This window comes from Haliotis rubra, unplaced genomic scaffold, assembly GCF_003918875.1.
Source record: "Haliotis rubra isolate DU_JTF1 unplaced genomic scaffold, ASM391887v1 Scf597, whole genome shotgun sequence".
NCBI classification, from domain to species: domain Eukaryota; kingdom Metazoa; phylum Mollusca; class Gastropoda; order Lepetellida; family Haliotidae; genus Haliotis; species Haliotis rubra.
Window position 1 is genome coordinate 65,199 of NW_025767298.1, and position 22,004 is coordinate 87,202.

The 22,004-nt window shown below is 38.9% G+C and overlaps 1 protein-coding gene across 1 annotated transcript; it reads right to left on the minus strand.

Annotated features, from left to right (window-relative positions):
• Positions 1-14,365: 14,365 nt before the first annotated feature.
• Positions 14,366-19,165, minus strand: LOC124255178 (protein trapped in endoderm-1-like). The gene is made up of 2 exons (XM_046689020.1): positions 18,342-19,165; positions 14,366-14,549 (listed from the first exon to the last, which is right to left on the minus strand). The coding sequence occupies exons 1-2, from the start codon at positions 19,163-19,165 to the stop codon at positions 14,366-14,368; spliced, it is 1,008 nt and encodes a 335-aa protein (XP_046544976.1).
• Between the last annotated feature and the right edge of the window lie 2,839 nt (positions 19,166-22,004).

The window sequence follows — 22,004 nt, forward strand, 5'->3', positions numbered from 1 at the left end:
GAGATTCAAACAACAGCCATCTTGTATACATAAGCCGAAGTCAGTCAATGAGAAGTTGATTGGTGTAGCAAACTGATCCAATTAACAAACCAGCGCAGCTCACACCTTTCCGCCATTGACGGGTGAGTTCAAAAGGCAGATTAGTGATTTTACGAAAATCACTGTATGTGCTAATCAGACTGGAACTGATAAGGTGCCCCTATTAGTGATAGGGAAATCATGAGATAAACAAATGCATAGGTGAAGGAATTAGGACGGGATCATCTTTTTTCTACCCTCATAGACATACCTATGTCTCGAATACATCGATAAGTCGAATGTATTACTTGGTCCCCAGCGATTCGACTCATCGGGATTTGACTGTATCTGTAATTTCATGTTGATGGGAACACTGCTTCAAACGTATTCCTCGTCTCGATGGGAACACTCTTAACAGTTAACAGTCATTTAACAGATTGTGTAAACGATCGATTGCCTGACAACTGACCCGGACCTTCCTGATTGTGCCTCATAGTCGCTGCATGTTATTACTGAACATAGTCAAACACATGATGAGCTGAGCTGCATGTTATTACTGAACATAATCAAACACATGATGAGCTGCATGTTATTACTGAACATAGTCAAACACATGATGTGCTGCATGTTATTACTGAACATAGTCAAACACATGATGAGCTGCATGTTGTTACTGAACACAGTCAAACACATGCTGAGCTGCATGTTATTACCGAACATAATCAAACACATGATGAGCTGCATGTTATTACTGAACATAGTCAAACACATGATGAGCTGCATGTTATTACTGAACATAGTCAAACACATGCTGAGCTGCATGTTATTACTGAACATAGTCAAACACATGATGAGCTGCATGTTGTTACTGAACATAGTCAAACACATGATGAGCTGCATGTTGTTATTGAACATTGTCAAACACATGATGAGCTGCATGTTGTTACTGAACATAGTCAAACACACGATGAGCTGCATGTTGTTACTGAACATAGTCAAACACATGATGAGCTGTATCACTTTATCTAGTTGAATCAACACCTTCATTTTGTAATTGATTTCTTGATTTTTTTTTGTTCTATAACTTTTTTGTCGAAATAACTGCTGTTCCATAGTGAATGCTTGGTCTCTGTGTATTCGACACAATGGTGTTTACAATTTCTTTATTTTTTAGTTTTTCTTGAAAACTATAATTCCTGTCTGGCCTCTTTCAATGGAAGTCATAACTTGTTCTGTATAGTTTCTGCATCCACGTGTGTGTCATCTAATGGTTTCCAGTAAAAATGGCATTTGCTTTGATTCTTAAAGTTTCCGTTATCCGTATATCAATGTTTGATGGGTTAGTATAATATTAATGAGGTGAGGTATGATTGGGTTTTACGTCGTGCTTGAGAATATTTTGCTCATATGACGACGTGCATGCGTGTGTATGTGTATGTGCGGTTGCTGCTTGTACTAGCCCAGAGAGAAGCTGGTTTTATAGTGCTAGCCCACTGAGATACCATGCCGCAGTGAAGCATGAATACCCCACTCAGACACATTATACTGACTCCGAGCCGACCAGTCCTTGTTGTACCCATTAATGCCGAGCGCCAGGCAGGGACCAACAAGTACCATATTTTAACGTCTTTTGGTTTGACGCGGTCGGGGATCTAACCCGCGACCTTCCGCTCTCCTGGCGGACGCTCTGACCACTACACCATGGATGCGGACATATTGATATTTATGCAAATCTATTGATGCGGATCAATTGAAATGTACGTTTACAGATGTGCAGGATGTCATTACAGTGTGACGTCATCAAATATTGTACTACAGTACACAACTGTTCCGCAACCTCTTTATGAAACCGGTTTCGGTTTGAAACCATAAAAATAACAAAATACGCTATTTTGTCAATTTAATGCATGTAAGACGTGCGTAATAAATAACAGACCACACTCGGTCTCATTACATACGAATTATACGACCTTCGCTTTCGCTCGGTCAGATACCATAGAAAGGACACTCGTTTCGTATAATTCGTATGTAATGAAACCGAATGTAGTATTCTCTATTTATTACCTAAGAGGGCAAAAATATCGGGGTTCAAATTTTTCATACGATGCCCTAGGGCAAAATATCATTTTGTCATGGTGACCTGACGTCATGAACAATGCTATGACGTCACGTTTCTTCTATGACGTTGCGGTCTACATTCGGCAACGGCGGATAGCCAGCCTATGTTTGAAAGTAGATTTGGGTTATTTTCCTCAATTTGACAACTTAGGTAATAAACAGAATATCATATTCGTGCCCATATCATACTATGCTTATAACACCCGTGCCTAAATATCGGTATATCCCTCGCTCTCGCTCGGGAAATACCAACATTCAGGCACTCGTGTCGTAAACATAGTATGACATGGGCACTCATATAATATCCTCTATAACATGCCCGCCTGGTTAAACTTGAATGATATCCTTCCAGTTGGGGAAAATGTCTGGGGATGCGGTTGCCATCAATTGCGATGATGTGACAAGTCCAGTGTTGCAGGGACTTCAGAAACATTATTCCACTGTTTGTATGCGTATTACGTGGTCGTCGAATACTGGTGACGTCACACGTGTTTACACAAATCTTGACCCGCCATGTAATTGTATGATCATAATAGGAGATGTACAATTCAATTTACTTACTATTTGCACACGATTTCCTTGTAGGAGATACTACTCAACACAATTGTATCCTCTGCAAGAATGCAATGAGAAATTGCAGTATCTGTATCTGTAAGAGCGCATTAAAAGTTTTAGCCAATATTGGATTACTTTAACTTGTGAATGTATAATAAGACTGACTGACTGAGTTTGGTTTTACACCGCTTTGAGCAATATTCCAGCAACATCACGGCGGGGGGACACCAGAAATGGGCTTCATACATTGTACCCATGTTGGGATTCGAACCCGGGTCCTCGGCGTGACGAGCCAACGCTTTTACCATTAGGCTACCCCACCGCCCCCATGTATAATAAGAGGAAACCTGCCACATTCACCATTAATCATTACATCAGGTGTGCTCATCTTTACCCAAAAAGCTTCTTACATGCAAATAAATTAACTCTTTCTATTTCGTCGAAATATTGACATACCCAAACTTCAGCCCCGTATAATAGAATCGGTCAAACTTTACAATCAAATATTCTGAAAAAGGATGCCAACTTCACCCAACTGCGTAGATCGATGATTATGTCGTTGATCACTGGATTGTCTGGTCCAGACTCGATTATTTACAGACCGCCGCCATACAGCTGGAATATTGCTGTGTGCGGCGTAAAACTAAACTCACTCACTCACTAGTCAGAATGTAACATTTTAGAACTTCACATCACTTGTTTCACTCTTCTATCCCAGACTGTCACGTGACTGAAATTGAGACGTTGAATCAAAAACGAGCACTGTCACTACAGTTCGGCGTAAAACTAAACTCACTCACTCACGGATATTAATGTTTGCTAACAAGAGATGCCGATTCAATAGTACCAGTTGAGTTTATCCAGGAGTAAATAAGGCCACGGGCCCCTATTTAAGTTTATTGTTACTTGTAATAAGGGTCGGTGGTCTTATTTACTCCTGAATAAACCATTGGACTGGAACCAGTTGAGTAGTAATATAATCATTTGAGCACATATAGAGAACTACGTGAAGACCACGGTGATATGTTTCATTGGCATTGTAGAAGTTGATGACTAACAAGAAACGTACATACATTATGGATAACGTAATAAAAAGCTGTTATCCTTAAAATATAGTAACTTTCTTAAATGCCATAGTGGTTTATTGAATGTACCACATGCTAAGATGTATTTATGTACAGATAACGTCATAAAAAGCTGTTATCCTTAAAATATAGTAACTTTCGTAAATGCCATAGTGGTTAATTGAATGTACCACATGCTAAGATGTATTTATATAAAGATAACGTCATAAAAAGCTGTTATCCTTAAATTATACTAACTTTCTTAAATGCCATAGTGGTTAATTGAATGTACCACATGAATAATTTATGTACAGATAACGTCATAAAAAGCTGTTATCCTTAAAATATAGTAACTTTCGTAAATGCCATAGTGGTTAATTGAATGTACCACATGCTAAGATGTATTTATGTACAGATAACGTCATAAAAAGCTGTTATCCTTAAAATATAGTAACTTTCGTAAATGCCATAGTGGTTAATTGAATGTACCACATGCTAAGATGTATTTATATAAAGATAACGTCATAAAAAGCTGTTATCCTTAAATTATAGTAACTTTCTTAAATGCCATAGTGGTTAATTGAATGTACCACATGAATAATTTATGTACAGATAACGTCATAAAAAGCTGTTATCCTTAAAATATAGTAACTTTCTTAAATGCCATAGTGGTTAATTGAATGTACCACATGCTAAGATGTATTTATGTACAGATAACGTCATAAAAAGCTGTTATCCTTAAAATATAGTAACTTTCGTAAATGCCATAGTGGTTAATTGAATGTACCACATGCTAAGATGTATTTATGTACAGATAACGTCATAAAAAGCTGTTATCCTTAAAATATCGTAACTTTCTTAAATGCCATAGTTGTTTATTGAATGTACCACAAGCTAAGATGTATTTATGTACAGATAACGTCAAAAAAAGCAGTTATCCTTAAAATATCGTAACTTTCTTAAATGCCATAGTTGTTTATTGAATGTACCACAAGCTAAGATGTATTTATGTACAGATAACGTCATAAAAAGCTGTTATCCATAAAGTATCGTAACTTTCTTAAATACCATAGTTGTTAATTGAATGTACCACATGTTAAGATGTATTTATATACAGATAACGTCATAAAAAGCTGTTATCCTTAAAATATCGTAACTTTCTTAAATGTCATAGTGGTTAATTGAATGTACTACATGCTAAGATGTATTTATACACAGATAACGTCATAAAAAGCTGTTATCCTTAAAATATAGTAACTTTCGTAAATGCCATAGTGGTTAATTGAATGTACCACATGAATAATTTATGTACAGATAACGTCATAAAAAGCTGTTAACCTTAAAATATAGTAACTTTCGTAAATGCCATAGTGGTTAATTGAATGTACCACATGCTAAGATGTATTTTTGTACAGATAACGTCATAAAAAGCTGTTATCCTTAAAATATAGTAACTTTCGTAAATGCCATAGTGGTTAATTGAATGTACCACATGCTAAGATGTATTTTTGTACAGATAACGTCATAAAAAGCTGTTATCCTTAAAATATCGTAACTTTCTTAAATACCATAGTGGTTAATTGAATGTACCACATGCTAAGATGTATTTATGTACAGATAACGTCATAAAAAGCTGTTATCCTTAAATTATACTAACTTTCTTAAATGCCATAGTGGTTAATTGAATGTACCACATGAATAATTTATGTACAGATAACGTCATAAAAAGCTGTTATCCTTAAAATATAGTAACTTTCGTAAATGCCATAGTGGTTAATTGAATGTACCACATGCTAAGATGTATTTATGTACAGATAACGTCAAAAAAAGCTGTTATCCTTAAAATATCGTAACTTTCTTAAATACCATAGTTGTTTATTGAATGTACTACATACTAAGATGTATTTATGTACAGATAACGTCATAAAAAGCTGTTATCCTTAAAATATCGTAACTTTCGTAAATGTCATAGTGGTTAATTGAATGTACCACATGCTAAGATGTATTTATATACTGATAACGTCATAAAAAGCTGTTATCCTTAAAATATCGTAACTTTCGTAAATGCCATAGTGGTTAATTGAATGTACTACATGCTAAGATGTATTTATCTACAGATAACGTCATAAAAAGCTGTTATCCTTAAAATATAGTAACTTTCTTAAATGCCATAGTGGTTAATTGAATGTACCACATGAATAATTTATGTACAGATAACGTCATAAAAAGCTGTTATCCTTAAAATATAGTAACTTTCTTAAATGCCATAGTGGTTAATTGAATGTACCACATGCTAAGATGTATTTATGTACAGATAACGTCATAAAAAGCTGTTATCCTTAAAATATAGTAACTTTCGTAAATGCCATAGTGGTTAATTGAATGTACCACATGCTAAGATGTATTTATGTACAGATAACGTCAAAAAAAGCTGTTATCCTTAAAATATCGTAACTTTCTTAAATGCCATAGTTGTTTATTGAATGTACCACATGCTAAGATGTATTTATGTACAGATAACGTCATAAAAAGCTGTTATCCATAAAGTATCGTAACTTTCTTAAATACCATAGTTGTTAATTGAATGTACCACATGTTAAGATGTATTTATATACAGATAACGTCATAAAAGCTGTTATCCTTAAAATATCGTAACTTTCTTTAAATGTCATGGTGGTTAATTGAATGTACTACATGCTAAGATGTATTTATACACAGATAACGTCATAAAAAGCTGTTATCCTTAAAATATAGTAACTTTCGTAAATGCCATAGTGGTTAATTGAATGTACCACATGAATAATTTATGTACAGATAACGTCATAAAAAGCTGTTAACCTTAAAATATAGTAACTTTCGTAAATGCCATAGTGGTTAATTGAATGTACCACATGCTAAGATGTATTTTTGTACAGGTAACGTCATAAAAAGCTGTTATCCTTAAAATATAGTAACTTTCGTAAATGCCATAGTGGTTAATTGAATGTACCACATGCTAAGATGTATTTATGTACAGATAACGTCATAAAAAGCTGTTAACCTTAAAATATAGTAACTTTCGTAAATGCCATAGTGGTTAATTGAATGTACCACATGCTAAGATGTATTTTTGTACAGATAACGTCATAAAAAGCTGTTATCCTTAAAATATCGTAACTTTCTTAAATACCATAGTGGTTAATTGAATGTACCACATGCTAAGATGTATTTATGTACAGATAACGTCATAAAAAGCTGTTATCCTTAAATTATACTAACTTTCTTAAATGCCATAGTGGTTAATTGAATGTACCACATGCTAAGATGTATTTATGTACAGATAACGTCATAAAAGCTGTTATCCTTAAAATATAGTAACTTTCGTAAATGCCATAGTGGTTAATTGAATGTACCACATGCTAAGATGTATTTATGTACAGATAACGTCAAAAAAAGCTGTTATCCTTAAAATATCGTAACTTTCTTAAATACCATAGTTGTTTATTGAATGTACTACATACTAAGATGTATTTATGTACAGATAACGTCATAAAAAGCTCTTATCCTTAAAATATCGTAACTTCCGTAAATGTCATAGTGGTTAATTGAATGTACCACATGCTAAGATGTATTTATATACAGATAACGTCATAAAAAGCTGTTATCCTTAAAATATCGTAACTTTCGTAAATGCCATAGTGGTTAATTGAATGTACTACATGCTAAGATGTATTTATATACAGATAACGTCATAAAAAGCTGTTATCCTTAAAATATAGCAACTTTCTTAAATGCCATAGTGGTTAATTGAATGTACCACATGAATAATTTATGTACAGATAACGTCATAAAAAGCTGTTATCCTTAAAATATAGTAAGTAATAGTGGTTTGAATGTAGCCACATGCTAAGATGTATTTATGTACAGATAACGTCATAAAAAGCTGTTATCCTTAAAATATAGTAACTTTCGTAAATGCCATAGTGGTTAATTGAATGTACCACATGCTAAGATGTATATATGTACAGATAACGTCAAAAAAAGCTGTTATCCTTAAAATATCGTAACTTTCTTAAATGCCATAGTTGTTTATTGAATGTACCACATGCTAAGATGTATTTATGTACAGATAACGTCATAAAAAGCTGTTATCCATAAAGTATCGTAACTTTCTTAAATACCATAGTTGTTTATTGAATGTACCACATGTTAAGATGTATTTATGTACAGATAACGTCATAAAAAGCTGTTATCCTTAAAATATCGTAACTTTCGTAAATGTCATGGTGGTTAATTGAATGTACCACATGAATAATTTATGTACAGATAACGTCATAAAAAGCTGTTATCCTTAAAATATAGTAACTTTCGTAAATGCCATAGTGGTTAATTGAATGTACTACATGCTAAGATGTATTTATATACAGATAACGTCATAAAAAGCTGTTATCCTTAAAATATAGTAACTTTCGTAAATGCCATAGTGGTTAATTGAATGTACCACATGCTAAGATGTATTTATATACAGATAACGTCATAAAAAGCTGTTATCCTTAAAATATCGTAACTTTCGTAAATGCCATAGTGGTTAATTGAATGTACTACATGCTAAGATGTATTTATGTACAGATAACGTCATAAAAAGTTGTTATCCTTAAAATATCGTAACTTTCGTAAATGCCATAGTGGTTAATTGAATGTACCACATGCTAAGATGTATTTATATAAAGATAACGTCATAAAAAGCTGTTATCCTTAAAATATAGTAACTTTCGTAAATGCCATAGTGGTTAATTGAATGTACCACATGAATAATTTATGTACAGATAACGTCATAAAAAGCTGTTAACCTTAAAATAAAGTAACTTTCGTAAATGCCATAGTGGTTAATTGAATGTACCACATGCTAAGATGTATTTATATAAAGATAACGTCATAAAAAGCTGTTATCCTTAAAATATAGTAACTTTCTTAAATACCATAGTGGTTAATTGAATGTACCACATGCTAAGATGTATTTATGTACAGATAACGTCATAAAAAGCTGTTATCCTTAAATTATAGTAACTTTCTTAAATGCCATAGTGGTTAATTGAATGTACCACATGAATAATTTATGTACAGATAACGTCATAAAAAGCTGTTATCCTTAAAATATAGTAATTTTCGTAAATACCATAGTGGTTAATTGAATGTACCACATGCTAAGATGTATTTATGTACAGATAACGTCAAAAAAAGCTGTTATCCTTAAAATATCGTAACTTTCTTAAATACCATAGTTGTTTATTGAATGTACTACATACTAAGATGTATTTATGTACAGATAACGTCATAAAAAGCTCTTATCCTTAAAATATCGTAACTTTCGTAAATGTCATAGTGGTTAATTGAATGTACCACATGCTAAGATGTATTTATATACAGATAACGTCATAAAAAGCTGTTATCCTTAAAATATAGTAACTTTCGTAAATGCCATAGTGGTTAATTGAATGTACTACATGCTAAGATGTATTTATATACAGATAACGTCATAAAAAGCTCTTATCCTTAAAATATCGTAACTTTCGTAAATGCCATAGTGGTTAATTGAATGTACCACATGCTAAGATGTATTTTTGTACAGATAACGTCATAAAAAGCTGTTATCCTTAAAATATAGTAACTTTCTTAAATGCCATAGTGGTTAATTGAATGTACTACATGCTAAGATGTATTTATATACAGATAACGTCATAAAAAGCTCTTATCCTTAAAATATAGTAACTTTCGTAAATGCCATAGTGGTTAATTGAATGTACCACATGAATAATTTATGTACAGATAACGTCATAAAAAGCTGTTATCCTTAAAATATAGTAACTTTCGTAAATGCCATAGTGGTTAATTGAATGTACCACATGCTAAGATGTATTTATGTACAGATAACGTCATAAAAAGCTGTTATCCTTAAAATATAGTAACTTTCTTAAATGCCATAGTGGTTAATTGAATGTACCACATGCTAAGATGTATTTATGTACAGATAACGTCATAAAAAGCTGTTATCCTTAAAATATCGTAACTTTCTTAAATGTCATAGTGGTTAATTGAATGTACCACATGCTAAGATGTATTTATGTACAGATTGAGCTATTGCTATGTCTTCCTTGTATATTTTTGTGGTTTAAACTATTGTAAATTGCAACATTTTCCTAATATCACTCATATTCTGAGTGCTTATGATACGTACATATTTGAAGGATTCATTGATTGTTGTTTAACGCCAATCTGTATGGCGGCGGCCTGTTAATAACCGAGTCTAGACCAGACAATCCAGTGCTCAACAGCACGGGAATTGATCTGCACAATTGGATACGATGGCATCCGTCCACCAAGTCAGCGAGCCTGGCAACCCGATCCCGTCAGTCGAACTCTTATGACACGAATGGGTTACTGAAGATCAATTCTAACCCGGATCTTCACGGGTGATGTGTAGGTTGTTTGATGAAGCAGTAGGGCTGGGGGAGCAGCTAAGCTTCACACATTGTACCCATGTGGGGAATCGAACCCGGTCTTCGGCGTGACGAGCAAATGCTTCAACCACTAGGCTCGTGTCGGATACATAACATACGAGGTGCCCGCCGGTCAGCAGAGCGCGCAGTGAAAGCGTGTTTAACACCGCACTCAGCAATATTCCAGCTATATGGCGGCGGTCTGTAACTAATCAAATCTGGGCCAAACAAACCAGTGATCAACAGCATGAGATGGATCTACGCAGTTGGGACACGATGACATGTGTCACATTCGCTTGTTCTGTAATATCTGACACTGCCATTTTTGATGTACGTACAGACTTTTGGTTTAATACATTCTTCCAATTGGGAAATGAAAACGTAACAAAAGAAAGCAAATTATTTGTATTCATTTTTTTATTCTGATGAAACATGTTCATTATACATACAAAACATACAATAATCAGTCTCTATTACTCACCAAAACTGAGGACACTTGTTGGCTGGTTGTTTAACGCCGCACTCAGGAATATTCCAGCTATATGGCGGCGGTCTCTAAATAATCGAGTCTGGACCAGACAATCCAGTGATCAACTTCATGAGCATCTATCTATGCTATTGGTGATACAATGATATGTGTCAACCAAGTCAGCGAGCCTGACCACCCGATCCCATTAGTCGCCTCTCACGACAAGCATGGGTTACTGAATATCGATTCCAACCCGGATCTTTTTAAAGGCACTGGACTTTAAAAACAATACAGTAGCGAAACCTATATCTATGGCTTACTGATATTCAGAAAGAATGAGTGAGTGTGGTTTTACGCCGCTTTCATCAATATTCCATCAGTATCACGGCGGGGGACACCAGAAAAGGGCTTTGCACTTTATACCCATGAGGGGACTCGAACCGGGGACTTCGGCATGACGTTCACAACGAGCATGTCTTGTTTTACAGGTTGTAGCTTTTCATAAAGAGTTGGGTTTTACATTGCTTTTAGCAATATTCCAGCAACATCATGGCAGGGGTCACCAGAGTGAGTGAGTGATTTGAGTTTTACGCCGCTTTTAGCAACATTCCAGCAATATCACGGCAGGAGTCACCAGAGTGAGTGGGTTGAGTTTTACGCCGCTTCTAGCAATAGTCCAACAATATCACGGCGGGGGTCACCAGAAATGGGCTTCACACATCTTTTCATAAAGCATCTGTACCTGGTGGATAGTCTTACGCACAAATTCGAATATTGTTCCAACAATGGCTCGGGACACCCAGGTCTTCTGCATGGTGAGACAGCGTTTTAACAAGGCTACACTTCTGCCCCACGGAGAACATTTCCACAAAGGATATTGTGAAATGGATGGTACGGGAGCGTCCGGAGGAGTCCCGTCAGAAGGAAGGTATGGAGCCTGGGATACAGACCTTGGTGGTAGTCGCTACAATCTGTCGCTACACACTCATACAGCTGGAACTTCCCCTTCTAATCCATACATGTTGAAATGAATCTTCTGGTACCATGGCAAACCACGTGGCTATATCTCGGACCTTGACTTGCCACGGATTTGGGGTAACTTCCGGTCGTTTATCGTTAACTTGCTAAAACACTCGAGATTGGTAGATTTGCAACGAGTAATACGTCGTTGCCTACGGGATTTGAGAATTGGGAATACGGTTCTCAAGCAAGCCCTGTTTAGGAGGCGATGTGATTCTCTCTTTTTTCAAGTACTGACTGTGATCGTCTTTCGTCTTCTTCTTGGAATTTGTCCTTCTTTCAGGTGTTTGTTCTTCAGAGACATCTTCCCCACACTCTGCGGCACCGCAGTAGAGGTCAAGTACTGTAAAACCCTGGTATTCGTCCATGTTTAGTCTGGAGCTGCTGCTGCTGGTACAGGCTGAAGATGACACAAGTGAGTGAACATTGAGTCGTCCGAGGGTGTACGCTTGCTTTAGTAATTCTCCCCATGCGTCACTGTGAATGTGATAGAACCAAACTGTGAAGACTGAGAGTTGTCACACATCGACATTAATGAGTCATCAACACGCCTCATGTGTCAGACACGTAACGATCCGGGTCAGAATTGGTCTCGTGTATCAAACACATACCTACAAGTCGACCCGTGAAGATCCGGGTCAGAAGTGATCGTCAGCACCCAATGCTTGAGGGAATATGAAGGATGATATATCACATGCCTATGTTCTTAATTCTTAAGCAGACCTATCTCGAAATTACTCGTCAATAATGAATCATCTTTATTTTGTTCAAAAATGAAATAATAGTTGGTGTGGATAAAGTGCAGTATCCGTGAAGATCCGGGTTAGAATTTGACATCAGCCCCCCATGCATGTCGTAAGAGGTGACTAACATATTTTCTTGGGGAGTATTTGAGCTGTGTATGTGTAGCTGGTCAATATTTTTTTCATAGTGTTGTTTTTGTCACTGTCTGCTTATTACCGACGAACAAGTTCCTTAGTTATTCACTTTGTATTTTCCCTGACTAATTATCAGTGACTAATCTTAGTGTTAATTGGACACGGACAATCCTTATGGTTGAACAACTTCTATATTCAGGTGATGCGACGTCTCGATACATCTTCCTTGACAACGATGCAAGAATCTGTATGGAAAAGTTGTTCTTCCATAAAGTTTTAAATGTGTCCTTATCTGACTCTCCAACGTCTACATTTGCCACTCAAAGAAGGGTAATTAGTTTTTTTTGCTCTTGCATGTTGCCGCCTTTTCATACAATTAGATGATAGTTATATAACTGTGAACCCTTAACACGCTTTCAGTGATCAACAATTCTGGTTTAATGACAATATTTCAGTGACTAATGTCATAGTAAATTGGTTATTTGCTCTTTTATGTTGCCCTTTCATACAATAGCAAATAGTAATAAAACTATGAACCCTTAACACGTCTTCAGTAACACACTAGCAGTTAATGACACATTTTCATTTGTGATGCACTTCTATTAGTTAGTGAGTTTGAGTTTACGCCGCTTTTAGCAAAATTACAGCAATATCACGGCGGGGGACACCAGAAATGGGATTCACACATTGTACCCATTGTACCCGAAGACCTGGGTTCGAATCCCCACATGGGCACAATATGTGAAGCCCATTTCTGGTAAAATCCGCCCGTCACGCGAAGATACATGATGGAATATTTACTTAACAGCGGCGTAAAACCATACTCACTCACACACTCACTCACTCATTCAGTTATAGCGTGATAGCCATGTTCCATCACAGTGATCGAGTCGGGGCACCTGTCGTGGTTTGACGGTCCGTATTTCAATAATCTTTGAGTTTTGTAATACAAGCTGAATTTTTATGATACAGGATGAATTTTATACTACAAGTAAACTATTTTATAACACAAGATGGATTTTATAATGCAATTTGAATTTTATAATGCAAGTTGAATATTATAATACAAGTTGAATTAAATAATATACGATGGAATTTTTAATACAAGATTTAGTGAATAACCCACGAGGTACGAGTGATTAGGGGAAATATGTCCCAAATGAAATTAATGTTCACTGTACCGAGCTTGAATGTACTAATACAAGTTGAATTTTATAATACAACATTAAATTTATAATTCCAGATGGAATTTCCAAATACAAGATGAATTTGATAATAACGACGATGATGATAATGATTGTGTTAATGGGGATGAAGATTGACAATTTGTGGTAATTAGGATGATGATGATGATGATGACGATGATGATGATGATGATGATGATACCGTCGTCGACGACGACCACGATGGTGATCTCCAGCGTCCCTTTTATTTACAGACAGATTTATTATTGTAGATAAAACAGACACTATAAATTTGATTTAAAACTCAGAAAGCTTTTCTTTCCGTTTATTCATATCAACCGAGAATGGGACCAGTACCATCGTCAGCATACAGCAACACCCCACCGAAATAGGAGGACGGAAACACGATCATTGAGAAATCCTTTTCAATCTCGACCCAGACCTCTTCACCCTTCGTCAGATGAGTAGCCACCATTGCGGAGCCGGTGTCATCAGCAAGGTCGCTGTTGGTCTCCATGTACCCCGCGCTGATCGGCTTCCCAGACTGGAAGATAAACATGGTGATAGCCACGCCGGGTTTAGTTCACTCTATCTGGGTCCAGAACAGGTAGATTCCAGCCACAGGAGCCGTGAACCTTCCAGTCTGAGCGTTGTAAGCAGAGCCTGCGTTGACAAGGCGTGGTCGAAGGGGATAGGTCTTCCTGTATAGAGCTGAATAGTTTTGTCCTGAGCATTGGCGTGGAAGGCTACGGTTCCTTGTGCTGCTCCTGTGTTGAAAAAAATAGATGATGAGTGAGTGAGGTTAGTTGAACCCTGCTTTCGGTGAGTGAGTTTTTACACGGTTTTTTTCAGCAATACTCCAGCAAAATCACTACGGGGTTAGAAGAAATCGGCTTCACGCGCTGGATCATATGGGGGATCTTTGGTCAAATCTAAGCGAACGCTTAAAGACAGTCTACGCCACCACCCAACCCCAACTTTGTCAGTTGGTCTCGGGCTCGATTGTCCCACACCTCCAGTGTCCCCTGCCATGATATGACTGGAATATTGCTGAAAACGGTCTAACTAATCTCAACAAGGCACTTGGGTTACAGCCACGACCACAAACAGCTAGAAACGTATTTGGGGCGAACACGATCATGGATTTCTGACGTGGCCAGTTGATGTAACTATGCAGGGACCGTGCCCATGGAGTAAATGTAATGTAATAAGACGAGTTAGCTTACATAATACTGCTTTATCACCATTTGCGCTCGCATTTGGCTGTCCGAACCTTTTTTGACCGAACTCCGGTTTTCCTTACAAACCATGTTGTGGTTTAACTTGATCGGACACATTGCAAGAATTCCTGAACTGCGGAAACGACCTTAATCAGGCGCATAGCAAGCCAATTATTTCGTTTAAGCCCGATAGGTTGAAAAGCTTTATATTAAAATAGTATTGAGGGCTTGTCCTACCCTTTTAGCAACAATCATGTGTAAGTCCGGGCTTTTTTTATAATGGTAGATATACGCCCCTGTTAATGCAGCGTATCTGAGTAGAATTTAGAGGGAACAGTTTCACATCAAAATATATTCGTACCCGATGATTGCTGGATATTTTTAGCAGAATTAATGATTCCGTAGTTTTTAATTTGACCTGCCGTGAAATATCTGACACCCGTGATGATCCGGGTTAGAATTGGTCTCAGCAGTCCATGCCGAGACACTTTTTAATACATGTATAGCAAAGCTCTCTAGGGGTGTGCCCATTTGGGGAGTCGAAGGTGAGTTTCCAGGCTGCCTTGCAGCAACACCAACCACTGTGCTAACTGACATGTGACTTATTTGGAACCAGGTTCAAGGCCAAGGCTGCAGAAGGCAGGAGGAGAAGCAGAAGGCAGGCCCCGTTCATTGTTTCAAAGTAGAGGATGTGCTTCGTTTGTTAACCGAAGAACTGTGAAGACCACTTTCAGGCGCATCCCTATTTATGCTGAAGCGGTGACATCACTCTGGGGAGTCAAGCTGCCAAATACGGTCACCCATCCAAAGACGTTTTCTTAACTACAGCTGAATGTTCACGGGTCCTTATTTTTCTTCTTCCTTTTTTTACCGTGAATAATTCACTTTTTTAACCGTACCCTAGTGATGTCATCAAAGTATCCTAGCCCATCTCAAGATAAGACACCGCGATATAACTAAAATAGCGCTCAAACCTACTCACTAACCCTAATTATCAATTTGGGGGTGGTGGTGTTGTAGCGTATTGGTGAAAGCATCCGCTCGCCACGCCGAAGACCGGGTTTGCCTCCCCAACACGGGTTCAATGCGTGAAGCCTACTTCTGGTGTCCCCCGCCGCGATATTGCTGGAATGTTGCTAAAAGCGGTGTAAAACCAAACTCACTCACTCACTCTCATGTAATTCTTTTGCGCGCAGATTTCGGGATCACTCAGTGTTTCAACTTGGAAACACCGACCTCCTCCGTGGTGTAGTGGTTAGTGCATCCGCCCGGAGTGCGGAAGGTCGCGGGTTCGATCCCCGACCGCGTCATACCAAAAGACGTTAAAATATGGTACTTGTTGGTCCCTGTCTGGCGTTCGGCATTAATGGGTACAACAAGGACTGGTCGCCTCGGAGTCAGTATAATGTGTGTGAGTGGGGTATTCATGCTTCACTGCGGCATGGTATCTCAGTGGGCTAGCACTATGAAACCAGCTTGAGTCTAGGCTAGTACAAGCAGCCGCACATACACATACACATGCATGCACGTCGTCATATGAGCAAAATATTCTCAAGCACGACGTTAAACCCAATTCCACCACCACCATTTGGAAACACCAGTGACAGAGATTTTGCCAGGACACAATACCACTACGTGTACCTTTAATTGTACGACAACACATGAAAAACGTTGTTTGCGTGTTGATCATCAGATGGTTCAAGGTTTGGTGGAACATTTGTCAACAAGCGAGTCCGGTAATTCCTCCCTTCCGGTAATTCTACGCAGCCGCAATAGCGTACTTCCGTATCGAAGGTAACCATCGCTGCTACAACATTTACGCTTGAAATCGGGACATTTCTACAACGGACTGGCTTTTAATCACTTAATGTAAGTAAATAACAGTAATTGACAGATGAATTCGTTTTCTTCATACTTTTAAACCTTTTTCTTCATTATTCATAATTGGATTTAGTATGATTCCACACACTAGCATGCAACACCCATGCCAAGATCACCCGCCATAACTGTGACTGAGTTTAGTTTTACGCCGCTTTTAGCAATATTCCAGCAACATCACGGCGGGGGACACCAGAAATGGGCTTCACACAATGTACCCATGTTGGGATTCGAACCCGGGTCTTCGGCGTGACGAGCCAACGCTTTAACCACTAGGCTACCCCACCGCCCCACCGCCCCACCCATCATAACATAATGCACGTACATATATGAATTCAGCATAACCAATAATCATTTTGGACAATATATAATAAAACACGCATAGCCAAATATACGCAACAGCCAAAGTTATTGTGATACATAAACAGAATTAGTGGTAAACTGCTGAGAATGGAATATTATTACATGGAAAGACAAATGTTTTAAGGTATGATAACAATCAACAGTTCATAAGAACAGTGCACCTGGCATATGCAAATGGGCCGCACCGCACCGCACCGCACCGCACCGCGCCACACAGGGGTTCACTAGCATGTAAATAATTGAGTCTGGACCAGACAATCCAGTGATCAACAGCATGAGCACCGAACTTCGCATTTGGGAACCGCTTACACGTGTCAACCAAGCCAGCGAGCCTGACCACCCGATCCCGTGAGTCGCCTCTTGCGACATTCATGGGTTACTGAAGATTCATTCTAACCCGGATCTTCACGGGTCCAAACTTTATAATCGCGGTCTGTCAATAGTCCCGGGATTGACATAATGAGCTCAAAGAACTAAACTGGGATACAATGACCCGACTTACCACCTTTATCCCGTTCATCGCATGTTACGAAACAATAGAAAACTAAAGACGGATCTCCACAGCATGCCAAGCCATAAAAAACGTACAAGGACTTAGGCACCAACATCCAGTATCCATGAATGTTTCCAGGTTTTATTAAGCAAAATACATATTGCTTCTATCTATATTGTATGCACTTTCGCTTTGGTGTTTGTTCTTGGGGAGCGTTTGCTCGTCACGCCGAAGACCCGGGTTCAATTCCCCACATGGGTATAATGTGTCAACCCCATTACTGGTTACATTGCTAACAGCAGCGTCAAACTAAACTCACTCACTCACTTGTTTGTTCTCACAACACCAAGTCACGGAGAGCTATCAATATATACTCATGCCAATAATGGTTGTCACCCCCTGCCCCCACCCCACCCCCCCTCTATAATTAAAAATTAAAGGGGATGACAACCATTATTGGCATGAGTGTATATATATATATATATATATATATATATATATGGCCGTTCAATGCTGGTGCAATCTAACCATCAATCATTTACTTCTTAGGGCTCTTTATTATATATATGATCGGATTAATAAAGAGGTGTGTCCATGTGATGTACGACATGATGGTGTGGATCCATTGTCCGGCAAGCTCCATGCTTGGATCTATGATTGTCATCACGGCAAAGGGGGTATAGGTGAGCACGAAACATACGAGGATAATTATGATCATGCGCAGAAGTCGCACTTCCTGTTTGGAGTGGATTCCTGTGTTCGTTTGCTCCACATCCTTCTTATCCGCTATCTTCTGCTTGGACTTCTTATATGTGCGAAAGATGGACACGTAGCTGAAGACGATGACTGGAAGGGATGTTGAAAGGATACACATTGCAACGACCGAAGCAAACTTGTCTTTGTTAATTATTCCACAGAAGTTCTTGTTGGGGTCGAAGGCAAACTGACCCAGTGCGTCGGTCAGTGGCAAGATGAAGATTATGGCATACATCAACCAGCCAGCACCTATGATGATGGCGTTGTTCCGAGTCCTGCCATACACAGTGTTGTAGGTTTTGGGATGGACTATCTTCATGAAGCGGTTGACGGTCAGGAGGACGAAAGCGTTCGCCTCGGCGCAAATGTTGCTGTACAAGAAATATGCAAAGAATTTGCAGAACGCAGTGCCGTAGATCCAACCCTTGAAGAAGGAATTGATGGCGATGAGAGGAAGAATGATCCCAGAGCTGAGAAGGTTGTTGACGCTGAGGTTTGCAAGGTATATGTTACAGGTTTGCTGTTTTTGACCCTTCTGAGTCAATCTGTAGATACTGAAGCTGTTGCCCACAGTCCCCGCCACAGCAATTGTGATGGAGCAGACTGAGTGAAAGATACGGAGCCCATTAGACAGTCCCTCATAGGTCAAGGTCGAGTTTACAGAGACGGCCATTTTGATTCTGAAATGGAAGAATGTAATAGTTTAGCATAGAGAGATTAACTTTTAATGCAATGTTCCCTTGACCCAATCATTCAACTTTTAATCAAGGTTTATTACAAATGTTTCACAGCAGCATTGAACCTTTCACCGTCAAGATCTCCATTCTCAGCATCAAACTTCTCCAAAGACTTCTCCAAACCACCACAGTATACCCTTTCACAGTTGAGGCTGAACGTTCTCTCAACCAACTTCACCCCTTCAGTCTGACCTTCTCGTCACCATTTTACTGTTAATGCCTAACGTTCTCACCACCAGATTCACAATTTTATCGTGAAGGCCAAACGTTATCTCAACCAACTTCACCCCTTCACTCTGACCTTCTCGTCACCATTTTACCGTTAATGCCTAACGTTCTCACCACCAGATTCACAATTTTATCGTGAAGGCCAAACGTTATCTCAACCAACTTCACCCCTTCACTCTGACCTTCTCGTCACCATTTTACCGTTAATGCCTAACGTTCTCACCACCAGATTCACAAGTTTACCGTGAAGGCCAAACGTTATCTCAACCAACTTCACCCCTTCACTCTGACCTTCTCGTCACCATTTTACCGTTAATGCCTAATGTTCTCACCACCAGCTTCACAAGTTTACCGTGAAGGCCAAACGTTATCTCAACCAACTTCACCCCTTCACTCTGACCTTCTCGTCACCATTTTACCGTTAATGCCCAACGTTCTCACCACCAGATTCACAAGTTTACCGTGAAGGCCAAACGTTATCTCAACCAACTTCACCCCTTCACTCTGACCTTCTCGTCACCATTTTACCGTTAATGCCTAACGTTCTCACCACCAGCTTTCACAAGTTTACCGTGAAGGCCAAACGTTATCTCAACCAACTTCACCCCTTCACTCTGACCTTCTCGTCACCATTTTACCGTTAATGCCTAATGTTCTCACCACCAGCTTCACAAGTTTACCGTGAAGGCCAAACGTTATCTCAACCAACTTCACCCCTTCACTCTGACCTTCTCGTCACCATTTTACCGTTAATGCCCAACGTTCCCACCACCAGATTCACAAGTTTACCCTGAAGGCCAAACGTTATCTCAACCAACTTCACCCCTTCACTCTGACCTTCTCGTCACCATTTTACCGTTAATGCCTAATGTTCTCACCACCAGCTTCACAAGTTTACCGTGAAGGCCTAACGTTATCTCAACCAAATTCACCCCTTCACTCTGACCTTCTCGTCACCATTTTACCGTGAAGGCCAAACGTTATCTCAACCAACTTCACCCCTTCACCCTTCGTTAATTTCCAACGTTCACCATTTTACCGTGAAGGCCAAGCGTTATCTCAATAACTTCACCTTCACTCTGACCTTCTCGTCACCATTTTACCGTTAATGCCTAACGTTCCCACCACCAGCTTCACAAGTTTACCGTGAAGGCCAAACGTTATCTCAACCAACTTCACCCCTTCACTCTGACCTTCTCGTCACCATTTTACCGTTAATGCCTAACGTTCTCACCACCAGCTTCACAAGTTTACCGTGAAGGCCAAACGTTATCTCAACCAACTTCACCCCTTCACTCTGACCTTCTCGTCACCATTTTACCGTTAATGCCCAACGTTCCCACCACCAGATTCACAAGTTTACCCTGAAGGCGAAACGTTATCTCAACCAACTTCACCCCTTCACTCTGACCTTCTCGTCACCATTTTACCGTTAATGCCTAATGTTCTCACCACCAGCTTCACAAGTTTACCGTGAAGGCCTAACGTTATCTCAACCAACTTCACCCCTTCACTCTGACCTTCTCGTCACCATTTTACCGTTAATGCCTAACGTTCCACCAACGTTCTATCTCAACCAAATTCACCCCTTCACTCTGACCTTCTCGTCACCATTTTACCGTGAAGGCCAAACGTTATCTCAACCAACTTCACCCCTTCACTCTGACCTTCTCGTCACCATTTTACCGTTAATGCCCAACGTTCCCACCACCAGATTCACAAGTTTACCCTGAAGGCCAAACGTTACCTCAACCAACTTCACCCCTTCACTCTGACCTTCTCGTCACCATTTTACCGTTAATGCCACACGTTCTCACCCCCAGATTCATTCTCACAAACCAGTGTTCTCACTCTCACGGTGACACTTTACCCCATCAACATCTATTGTCCCCATTGTCAGAAGATATTGTAACGTAAAACCAGGACTGGAGAAGGGCAGGGCCTAGAATTTCGAAGCTCTCTTAGCGCTAAGATAGCCGTAAGTGCCATACATTAACATTAACTTACGACTATCTTAGCGCCAAGAGAGCTTCGAAAATCTAGGTCCTGGTTCTTAATGGGGAAAAGTTTAGTTTGGTAGTTAGATCTCGGTGAGCATGAATGTATACTCATACGGCAAATATGTTAAAGTTCTGAAAAATATATTCACTCAAACTATGTATCAGTACTGACACATTTGGGCTTGAATTTCAAACCCGAATACACGTTCATATTCCAATTGTGTAGATCGATACTCATGATGTTGATCACTGGATTGTCTGGTGATTATTTACAGACCGCCGTCATATAGCTGGAATATTGCTGAGTGCAACTCACTCACTCAAACACAGATTACTGACTCAGAGCCCAAATGTTTTAATTTTACACACTTAAAGTCGGGTGAGGGTAACAGCATGAAACATTATTTGAGGCCTTTTGGAATTTCAGCAATATGTCAGCCATATGGCGGCGGTCTGTAAATAATCGAGTCTGAGTCGGACAATCCAGTGATCAACATCACGAGAATCGCCCTACACAATCGGAATACGATGACATGTGTCAACCAAG

Bases quoted from the DNA above. Each gene is read 5' to 3' on its own strand.
- LOC124255178 (XM_046689020.1), bottom strand. From the start codon at position 19,165: ATGGCCGTCTCTGTAAACTCGACCTTGACCTATGAGGGACTGTCTAAT. The intron at 14,550-18,341 runs GTACATCACATG...TTTTCAACACAG, and splicing joins TGGATCCACACCATCATGTC to GAGCAGCACAAGGAACCGTA.